Source organism: Vespula pensylvanica, chromosome 2 (assembly GCF_014466175.1).
Source record: "Vespula pensylvanica isolate Volc-1 chromosome 2, ASM1446617v1, whole genome shotgun sequence".
NCBI classification, from domain to species: Eukaryota; Metazoa; Arthropoda; class Insecta; order Hymenoptera; family Vespidae; genus Vespula; species Vespula pensylvanica.
This window is the reverse complement of record NC_057686.1, coordinates 12,877,165-12,888,633: the sequence shown is the minus strand read 5'-3', so window position 1 is coordinate 12,888,633 and position 11,469 is coordinate 12,877,165. Positions and strand designations below refer to the sequence as shown.

The following is an 11,469-nucleotide window of genomic DNA, read 5'->3' as shown; positions in this document are numbered from 1 at the left end:
AAAAAAAGAGAGAGAGAGAAAAGAAGAAAGAAAGAGAGAGAGAGAAAGAGATCTGTCTCACTTTCTTTTTCTCTTCTTCTCTTTTTTTATTTTATTTTGAGATTCGAGGCGCACATTCATGTTGGAATATTACAGGAGAAAAATCAATGGTTACCTCTTCGTATCTCGATCGATGGGTCTCGAAGATAAACGTTATCGATGATTCGACTTAACCGCGTAATATGCGAAACGTTGGCCCCTCGCGAAGAAACTCGATAGCCTTCGGCGTTGGATCTTCGTCGAGAGGCAACTTGAGAGGAAAGAAAAAAGGCGCGAACGCGATAATGTAGTAGTAGAGTAATAGTAGCCTGGCCGAGGTAGCCGTGTTGGGGGCCGGAACGGCGAGGAAAAGCGAAGAATTGATGCGATGTGAAGATCGTCATGAACCCCCCTGCGACCAGGGACCCGTTTGGCTCCAGGTCGCCGGGATGCTGTTACCATTCGTGGAACCCTCAAGTTTATCCACCATGCGCGATATGCCAAAGGCCGTTGCTACCGTTGCAACAGTGTCCCTTGCGACGTTCCGTACCTCTTGTTCATCCAACATCCTATCAGGAAACGGATCTACGAGGACAACAGGAATATCGACCTATTCGTCAACGTTCCGTCGAGACACCATCACCAAGACGTCACGAAATTCTCGATAGGCGACCAGCCTCAAATCCTCACTATCATACCCATCCACCGCCTAGTACTGGTTATGCGCTCAACCGATCCGCTAGTGCGACTCGTCTCGGTTCACCTGGTGCATCTCTCGGTCAACGATCGCCAGGAGCTCGTAGAGCGAAACCTCCTGGACTCGATCCTCCTCATCGATGGATCGGAGAGGAGACCAAAAGATCCTTACCGCAACACGTCTACAAGTATTACCTCGCACAGACCAAGGAATATCGCCGGCAAAATCTCAAGGTAAAATTTATGCCGAGATGAAATGTGTCTCTCCGTTTTGCTCTCTCTCTTTCTCTCTTCCTCTCTCTCTCTCTCTCTCCATGTATATGTGTGTATTTTATATATATATATATATATATATATCTTCTTCTCACACTCTCACTCGTCTGGAGAATAAATTAGCCAAGCGCGTATGTCGTTGACTCGTACTACTGCGGTCTGACCATATTCCCTTCCTACCCCAATGTACGGTTTAGTTAATTCGTTTTACTGTATGCTTTTTAGACTCGACCACAGAGAGTACCTTGTGCTTTCGACGTTGCGATTAATATAATGGGAGAGTAATTTTAAAGTTAATTGAGACGTCGATCAATTTAGATTTTTATCTTTCGTATTAAAATTTATATGCTTCCGTGCGTACGACGTCCATTCTAACATTTAAATGCATCTCGCGATATATAGATATTTTGGGACGTAGGATATTTCGAGAAAATTTACTTTCAACGATTTTGGTAGGAAATAAAGATCGTATCTCGAGTCTCGGAACGAGCGATGGGATAAAGATTCATGTTTAATGGTACTTCGCGTCGAGGGGAAACGTAGTGGAAGATTTTTCCTTATCTCATGATGCCGAAGTGCTTGACTGCGTTGTACTATCGGCTTAACGTGCTTTAGCAACATCGATAAAGCCGTAGGCTCTCGTGCTTGTGAAAAATTGAAGTATTCGATCGTGAAGAACCATTCGTCTCGAGCCTGCAATTTATGAGCCTCGCACGGATAATGATTTCTGAAATAAAAACAAAATTCAAATTAAAATTCGTGAAACGATTATACAGTCAGATCGATGGAAAATTCGACGCATATTTAACAAGATAATGACATCGAATTGATAATAATAAAAAAATATATATATATATATATTTATTCATTGTTCATAAAAATATTTGCTTATATTTTATATTTTAGTGGGTAGTGCAGCTCGGTGGCGCTACTATAAACTGCCGTTAGCGAGACACAGATGGCAGGTCCAACTGGATTCTGCTATTCCGATACAGAAGTTGCTTCTTCCTCCTTAAATATCTTCGCCATTTTCTCGTTTTGTTTTCATTCGAAACAAAAAGGGACTCCAGTCGACTGTACGACGTCAAAAGAACTGAATCAACGCGAAACGCGCAACATGTATCTATCTTTCTACAAGAGCATCACCGAAAGAAAAAAGCTTTTGTCAGTCATTCCCTTTTTTAGTATAAACACAATGCCGAACAGAGATATTGCACATGTGTTTTTAAATTCTTCAACAGTTGTACAGTCACTTTTAATTTGCTAATACGCATCTACTTGTAAGGAAGAGAATGTATGTCGGAATCGATGCGACAAATAATTTTGTTTCGATTGATAAAATGAATAGTTTTGAATCAAGTTAAAGAACCTGCATTAAAATGATTACAAAAATGAAAATAGAGAAGAAGAAGAAAAATGAAAAACGCTCCAGAAAATAAAGAACTATTCCGCGCTATCGATGTATCAATGTTTTATGGTACAGAAATTACTGTATCGCGTAGGAAGGAGAAATCGATAAAGTCCAATTTTTTCTCTTTTCCATACGACACAACATTCATATATCGGATTTCTGGGTGTAGACGCCAAATGGGGGAATGGGAAAACATATTGTTTGCAAAAGCTACATATATATATATATATATATATATATATATCGTTGAGAAGATTCACGCAAGCAACATGAATGTTTAGGTGCTAATAACAAATTAGAAGTCGATTTTAATAGGGCAACAAGAGTGCAGCTTGCACTATGCGCAACGTGTTGGCTAGGAGCTTATATGTAGCCATCGAGTATGTCGGTATAATAACGCATCCGAGGTTGCTTCGCGCAACGAATATCAAATGACATATAGTACTTCGCCTGAATATCAAATAGCTGTTAAGACCGCACTAACGAAGGGACCTCGACCGTGGCTTTTTCACTACTATTTTCTACTTCCTCTATCCGTACTTATACCGGACTACGAGAAAAATGAGAACTCGGCCATGCCGGCCTGCATTGCATCCGGCAAAGCTAAGCAAGAAAAGAAATGCTTCCTTCGGAAGATAGATACATATACATACATGCAGGTATATGTATATATTATATATATATATATATATGTATATATATATATATATATATAATATATGAAAGCTGCAGCAGTTCTTCTTTGTCTTTATAAACTGACCGTACTTCTTTTCGCCTTTAAATTAGCTTTTAAAATTGAAAGAGAAATTTCCGAAGCTCCCTGGTAATTACCGCTATTAGAATTATAGTACCGAGTTGTCCGTAGCCATACTTCCTGCTCCACTTATTAGTCGTGATAACTTTGTAAATTATTGATACAATTTCGAGGAAAATAAGAAAGCTCCATTTTATACTAACGGCGTTACTTTATTAAAACGAATTTGAATATTATATTGGCCTGACTGTCATAAAGACTTTGGAATAATTTGGAAGTATTTTGAAAAATATTCATTTTGAAATTGTTTTTACAAACGTTATATAACAATGCCATCTATAACGATATCGTAGAAAGCGTAATCCTTGGTTCGCTGAGAGGCATAAACATTGACCCTTTGCTTATCGATTCCAAACGCAAGGCATTCACAGTGACAATGGCTCCAATTGTTGACTCTTCGGTTACCACGGTGAATTTAACGTCCGTTTGTTTACAATATTGATTTCTACGTATGCGCCAGTGTCGATATTGCCCTGCGTTTTTCGAATGGCAGCGTCAATGAACTTTATTGATTTGAAAGATGAGAATAGTGCATCGAGCGCTTTTCGATAATTGATCGTATAAAGAGTGATTAAAATTTTTCTCGAAAACTGCTAATCGCATTTATCTCGTTGCGTGTTTCAGGTAAGTGAGGAGAGCCAATTAATTAGCCTGCTAAATGTCGGTCGTATTCGACAGGTAAGCCAAGAATTACGCAACGCACGAGAACACGTTTGTAGCCGATAAGCGTGGAATTTGGGTCGGTCGAAAATTCGTCATTACCTTTGAAATAGGTCATCGGGACTATCGTAGGAATCACGAAAGGACCATAGCGGTATTAGCTTTTCCAATGGCAGCTGTCCGTTCGCAACAACGATTTGTGTCGTACAACTTGTTCAATGGAACGAATCGGTAAAGTATTTTGACGAAAGAGGAGAAAGCTTTATCTCGGGCAAAAAGTGTACGACTAGTCCCGTTATACGCGCGAATCAATAATCGAATATCAAAACAACCTCCCCTCCTTTCGGATGCGTAACTTATAACGAGCGCTCGTATCAATTGCATTTTGATGTTCTCGAACGTGTTAATAATTCTTAAAAACGATATACACCGGGATCGGTGATAAATACCAAAATCACCGGCGATCCTACAATTTTTTATCGATGTTCCTCCATCAATTTTACCAACGATTCGTAACGTTTTCTCTTTTTAATATCAACAAACTCTTTCCAATGTTCACATCGACGCTATTAAAGATTAAGTTTACTCGTTGTAATTGGAATACTCTCGGCCTTTCTCTTTCTTTCTCCCTTAGCACTCATTTCTTTGAATATTTTCAATGTTTCAATGTTATGATCAAAAATTGAAGAGCCAGAAGTTATTTCTTTCGGAACACTCCGTTTAATGAAATCCTCTGATCGAAGAGGGCTCGTTGATGGATGTTGGTATTTCCGAGTCCCATCTTCGTATTGACAAAGTCTGTGGGCACTGACGAAGTACTTTCGAAAGGTCTTCCGTCTCCGTTGACTGTCGACCAAGGACAGAGAATTGGAGCCAAAATAAAAAGCTAACGATCTGTGCCAAACTACCAGATCTTGTTACGATTTCTTTCGTTGGATTTAACTCTTTCATCCTTTCTCTCTCATTTACATTCTATTTTTCTCTCTCTCTCTCTCTTTCTCTTTTTTTTTTATTCTTTTTTGAACTCAAAGAAACATTTTTGTAGCACTTTACATCGAATATCATTCAGTCGGATGCGTTCGTAAGGCTTGTATGTGCTGGGATTCGTACTAAATTTGAGAAAAATCTATATATCTATATATCCATTCGTCATCATTATCTTGTCTTCGAGGAAAACTTAAGAGCGAACGATCGATGGCGCAACGAGTCGTTAATCTTTCGAAGAAAAGTCTTCATTCAGTCCTTTCTCCCTTGTTTCTCGTACGTTCAAGAAGGAAAAACGTCTACTTCGTTGACTTGATTGCACATTCGCGCGCATATAGAGCATATTGTTCGCATAGTCTTTTCATTTAGTCTAGAACATTTCGTTAATCATCATTGACATTCATGGATGTAAATTTCTTCTTGGTTAAGGATTTATCTAGGACAGCTTGGCAACTCGCAATAATAGGAAGTTCCTTATTGCGGAATACGATTATGGCTTCGTAGAAGAACGCAAAAACTCGTGACCTTTTTCATGTTTGTCGTATATAATAGCATGAAGCTGTATATAAATCGACACAGTAGACGTTCTCCTGCGAACGCTATAACGTCGTTATTATCGATTCGATCTTCACGACTGTTTTCAATTAGGACGATGCGCGCAAATATTTTTTCATCTCTTCGACTTTGTTCTGTTATTTCATAATTTCTCGATTATCAGCTGATATTTATACTAATGCGAGGAACGAATCGATCGAACAAAGTAAAAATATGCAAGGACTCGCGAGAGGATTCTTAATAAGGTAGATAACTCGCAAACGTCCTAGCATTTAGAATTGAAGTTGAAGTTGAAGTTGAAGGAAAGTAGTTCGGTATACCACTCGAGAAAAGTTCGAACTCTCCGTGAGCTTTCATTGTTGAAGAAGTTGCGAAATATACGATGGCATGTCGACTCGTTTACTTTCGGTTTTAGCCGCGTCTTTCCTATGCAAGATTTCGATTCGTCAAAAATGTACATATGACAACAACCAACAGATAACTATATACATACACGTATAAATACTTAAAACATAGCTATATGTATATATGTGTGTGTGTGTGGATACACAGTTATATAAAAGATGTATCAAACATAAAAATCACAATCTATTTTGAATGTGAAACTTTATGCAAACTTTGCGAAAGAAGACGTTTCGTTCCCTCTCATTCATTCTTTTACTATCGTCTGTTGCTAACGATTATCAATAAGCATTAATCCTCTTAATGACTGGAAAAACGGATATTGTGAACTGTAAACCATTCTCCGTGCAATCGTACTACCGATCGATACAACGATAATCACTCTCGGAACTAATGGTGTTTAATATACTGGACGAATTATTTCCGGAAAATGACAACTGCAGGATACGAATGCTACAAGGATCATCAATTGTCTCGTTTTCCTTCGAGCTCTTCCTCGTTTAATAATCCAACTCGTGCCTATATAGGCATACAGAAATCCTGGCGAAGGGAGACACGACATACATACCTGTGCAACGACTATCACATACTAACGCGTTTTCGACATCGCATTTGCATGCACATTCGTGGCGATGCCAAGCTACCTCGGACGATTACATACATATTTCTCTCTCTATGTCTCTCTGTATCTCTCTCTATCTATCTATCTATTTCTCTATCTCTTGAAATAGACCTAGAAGACAAGTAAGCGTTTTGATCTAACCGCAGAACGAAGAAATTAGAAACGTTGAGAACTTGACTTTCCTCAGAAACAAAAGTCACTTCGAACGCTACTCAAAACCGCTACCGAGATAAATTTTACAAAGGATAATCAAGCTGCGGTTCTGCAAATACAACATCGTACGAATGTAGAGGAAGTAGATTGTTCTTGTGACTTTTCCTCTTGATCTGGGTCAATTTGCTCGGAGTGATACGCCTTTCTTCTAAGTCAGTGATAAAACAAAGACAGATAAAGGGGACTGCTCGCGTGGTTTTAACTTTTAAACGCTTTTTGAAAATCCCGATGCGATCTTTAAATATACGAACGAATGAACAAAGAGATAGTTTTTAAAGGGAACTTTTCTAAACCTCGATTAATCAAGAAGAATCGTCTAATTTATTGTAATAGAAATAGAAATTCTTCTTACATACTTTTCTACAGAAGAGATCGATGTTTCTCCAAAAAGAAGCGTAAAAAAGAGAGTACGAAAGTGAACGTAGTATCATCCCCTCGGAAAGCATCTATAAATAATTATTGAAAGTAACATGACAGAGAAAGTCTGAGGGAGGTCTGCGTACTCGCACGTATCATCAGGAGTAGCCTTGCCTCGTAAAATCGATTGCTCATTTTTCATTCACGATTCTTGGAGTTTTCTGCATCGAATACGACCCAAACGTTTATCCGCGAGAAGAAAGAAAATGAACATTATCCGACGTGACAGAAACGAAATACGAAATGTCGATCATCGACGAAAGAAAAGAGAGAGGAATGTAAAAAGGTGATACGAGCAAATAAAATTATCAGGGCGAAGACGTGAGAGAAAGGGGGTCTCTGTGGTTGTCCACGAGGAAGGACGACGAGAAAGACGAGCGTGGAAAGAGGGAAAGAATAAGGAAGAAATAAAGAAAGAAAGAAAGAAAAAAAGCGGGCGATGCGGGAGAAGAAAAGAGAGAGAGAAGGGGTAGTAAGGTCGAAATCGGGGTAGGAGAGTAAACCGAAGATGGTGGGCGAGCATTGCGGTCCGGAGGGACGAAGGAGCAGCCGAGTTGCCAGTGCTGCCATTGCTTGCGAGAGGGGTTGCCGTTGGATGTGGATAGCCCTGTTCGTTCGTTGAGGGTGGGAAGGGATGGATAGCTGGTAGGTGGGTGAACGTGTACGAGAGAGTAAGAGAGAGAGAGAGAGAGAGAGAAAGAGAGACGGTGGTGGGTCGGTCGGTTTGCGTGGACGAACTGCGCGGCAGTCGAGGCCGCGAGGCTCAGTGCTGGGGAGCGCGGCACCGCGATGCGTCGGCCTTCCGTTGCTGCCGCACTCGCTCTCACTGCTTCTATCCTCGATCCTCGAACACTTTCCTCTTCCGTCGCGTGACTCTCCGCTCGCTTTGTTACTCGCTTTTCCGTCTTTCGGCCTTTCCATTATCATTCGTAGCTTTCCTTTTTCTCGCACGAGCGTTGCGTTTATAGTTCGGTCGCGCCGTTTGTTAGTTAGTTAGTTCGTTCGTTCGTTCGTTCGTTCGTTCGTACGTACGTACATTCGTTCGTACGTTCGTTGATTCGTTGGTTCGTTTCTCAAGTGCGTTTCGGTGTTCATTCGCGCGTGTGGCATCGACGAAGAGTGGCAAAGGTGCTACTGGACATGGCACCGGACAGGGCCCCATGTGGCGTTACGATTCGTGAGGAGGCGCGTTGACGGTGAACCGACGCGTTGGAAATGGATCATCCGTATGCGGGAGGTTGGGTGCCTCAAGGTCATGTCGGAGGTAGTGGTGGTGTCGGTGGTGCAGCAGCTAGTGGCAGTGGTGGTGGTGGTAGTGGCGGTATTGGCGGCGGAAGCAACGGCAGCATCGCCGGTAACATCGGGTATTCGAACACGGTGCCACGATGCTGGGACAGATCGTGCAGATCGACCGACCCGTCGCCTATGCGACCGATCGAGCACGATCTGCGTACGACCGAAACGATGAGATCGATGGAGTCTATGAGATCGGCGGATTCGGTTATAAGGCAACCGATGATGGAGTCCTCGGGAAGAACCGGCTCGATGGATCGTCGCCAATCGAGCAGGTCGATGGAGGCTATAGGTAGGCCACAAATGATGGATCAAATACGCACCGAACAGCCCAGGCCGATTCATGATCATCTAGGAAACGTGCCGTCATCGATGTCGGCGGCGAGCATGAGGAGTACGATGGAACACCACGCGATGCGTGTCATAGAACATCCGTGTCGTTTGAAGGATCACGCCAGTTACGTGCACGATCATCATCTTGGCAGACCCCACGAACACGGCTGCAGATCGGTCGAACACGTTTCGAGATTGCTCGAGCATAGGCTCGCTCACGATGCACATAGACCACCGCCTCCGCCGTCGGCGGGTATCGAACAAACCCCCTGTCGACCCATCGATCATCCCCCAAGGCCGACGGTCAACTACTCCTGCCGATCGCTCGAACACGCACCAGGAAGACCGATACCCATGGATTGCGTTATCTACGGACCTCACTCGCACACGCCGCCCAGATTACCCGCCGAGAGTCCCTTTCGCATCAACTGTCCCGTGCATAGTCCCTTTCGCTTCAGGTTCCTCAACGGCGCCGCTCCCGACTATCACTCTCATCAGGTAAATATCCTGATACTCTCGACGACTACTTTCTAGACACCCGTTAGACTCTAAGACTTTTTTCCCCGAACGGACTCGTACCACGCTCGAACGATCGCATTCCCTTTCCTTCTTGGAGAACTGGCCTTCGTCTAAAGGGCTTCGAGTGATATAGCAAAGGGAAAGAGAAAGCCTTGACCTTCCGACTATAGTCGTAGGCGTCTTTTTCCTTCCCCTCACTCGGGACGCTCGGATAACTCGGCGAATGCCATCGCAGACTCTCGCTCACGTGCACAATCGCTGCTTGCTCTATTTTTATCCTCCAGAGTACTTTCAACTTAGAGAGCAATTTCGTTCTGCAGCACCTCGTTGACTGATTAGAAGGTTCCCATTGAAAATTCTTCTCTCGCTCTCTAATTAACGCGCCCGTGCAACATACGTTCTATCCGATTTGACGTCGACACACGACTTTTCCTCCCCAATTTCCCTTAGACAAACGTCCAACTGAAAATAAAAAATATCCGACCGAACTTCGTCGATTACTATTTCTCTTTCGCATAAAACACTGCATTAACAATCGAACGAGTTCCTGTCGAACGTTAATCCATATTCTGGACGACTAGTATAACTCTCTTCGATTACGCCTTTGGCACTTGGAAAGCTATCGGTTTTTTCTTTTTCGCCAGAGAAAGGAAAAAAGAGTGTCCTCGAGATGGAACGCTTAAGGCGACGAATGAGACACTTCTTCTCTAAATTGACATGGAATTCCGGCTCCGAGCGTTTCGTTGCCTCGAGAAAAATGGATTAAGATTGATTGGCGTGTTCTGACGTAATAGCATTGGAGAGTAACGGAATACAGTTACTATAGTTTTGTACTTTTCGCAATATTGTACTTTTATTAGAAAGAATATAGAAATGCGATTTTCTATAAGGAAATAATAACGTGTACAGTGCTACTAACAACGGAACGATATGTTCATGCATATACATGCGACGTAACGTTGCATTATTCACGAAACATCCTTTATCGCACATTCTCGTAAAATATCGCACGATATTCATAAATGAAGAAATATTTTCTCAAGAATGAAATTCTTACGGTAACGTAATGTTCTCTAGTTAACGTAGGGAATACTCATCACCCGTTAAATCTGATACTTCCGGATATTAGTATCTTCATCGAATCAACGCCTCGTTTATGTATTTAACGAGCAAATTTCACGTATTTACCGGCACCATCCTAAATGGGATTATGAGGAATGCTCAAACGAGATGTTAACTCTAATTATTATGAACGTAGAGTAAATTGAACGAATTTGAAAATTAATTCATTATTAATATAAATATTTAATGATAACGATGCGTTCTAACGAAAAGAAACAAACAATTGTTCTAACGAAGAAAAAATATTTATGTAAGTACATTAAGAAAGTAATAATATAATACGGAGAATCTTGTTATCACAGTATATATTATCTTACGAATCGATTAGATCGTTTCGTATCAATCGATTATCATGATCCTATAGAAAACGTTGCGGTTAATTTTCAATAATGTAGCTCCCAGGTCGACGCGATCTTATCGCGTGTCGTCGTGGTGTTTTCTCTTTCATGTCGATTATATATGAAGTCAATGTCACCTTTGTCATAAACCACAAACTTGTAGTTAATGAATCATCGTGTTTACAATATAGCTGATTAATATTCCTTGTATCAGAATTCCTGGAAGCAGCCATCGCTAAACACGCCACGAAAACAGATTCTTGTTGTATAGCTTTAGTTACGTTAGAAACATTTCACGTATCTTGATATGGATTACGTCCTTGAAGCCGATATTTGTATAAAGACATAAGAGAGCGTGATCAAGCTCGATCTCTCTCGTATTAACGTCATTGATGAGAATCCTTCATTTGCTATTAACATCGAGTGCATTCACTATGAAGCCGTACGTCAACGACGATCTAGGTATAATAAGCCCACGTGAACTTATAATTAGATCTAAACTATTATCGGTCGACGTTAAAACTTGAATTTTCTATTTGTTACACGACGTAACTACGTTTATCGTTCATCGATTTTCAACTCCTTCGTCTTTCGTAACGATCTTATCGTGAACGAGTAAGAGAAAGAAACTTTTCTTCGAAGTCTTGTAATGCGTTTTGTACTTTTTCTTTTCTAAGATTCGGAGCTAAAAGTTTTGACCTAAAATCACGTTCTAGGAACATTATCTTTCTCTTTGTTTTTTTCTTCGGAAGAGAGAGAGAGAGAGAGAGAGAGAGAGAGAGAGAGAGAGAGAGAGAGA

The 11,469-nt window shown here is 41.3% G+C and overlaps 2 protein-coding genes across 18 annotated transcripts in view; both read left to right on the top strand.

The window, feature by feature from the left end:
* LOC122626908 overlaps positions 1-2,615 on the top strand; it is an 11,442-nt gene extending 8,827 nt beyond the window's left edge. Inside the window, exons 6-7 of the mRNA XM_043807483.1 lie at positions 136-948; positions 1,894-2,615. Of these exons, the coding sequence (XP_043663418.1) occupies positions 421-948; positions 1,894-1,935 (570 nt within the window). The 5' untranslated portion in view covers positions 136-420 and the 3' untranslated portion in view covers positions 1,936-2,615. The remainder of the gene's footprint in view (positions 1-135; positions 949-1,893) is intronic.
* LOC122626902 (peripheral plasma membrane protein CASK) overlaps positions 1-11,469 on the top strand; it is a 119,294-nt gene that overhangs the window by 43,141 nt on the left and 64,684 nt on the right. The window contains exon 1 of one of the 17 annotated variants that reach the window (XM_043807472.1): positions 7,776-9,189. The exons of the other annotated variants lie outside the window; for them this stretch is intronic. Coding sequence (XP_043663407.1) covers positions 8,281-9,189 — 909 coding nt within the window. The 5' untranslated portion in view covers positions 7,776-8,280. Of the gene's footprint in view, positions 1-7,775; positions 9,190-11,469 lie in introns of those variants that run through there. 17 annotated transcript variants of the gene reach the window in all.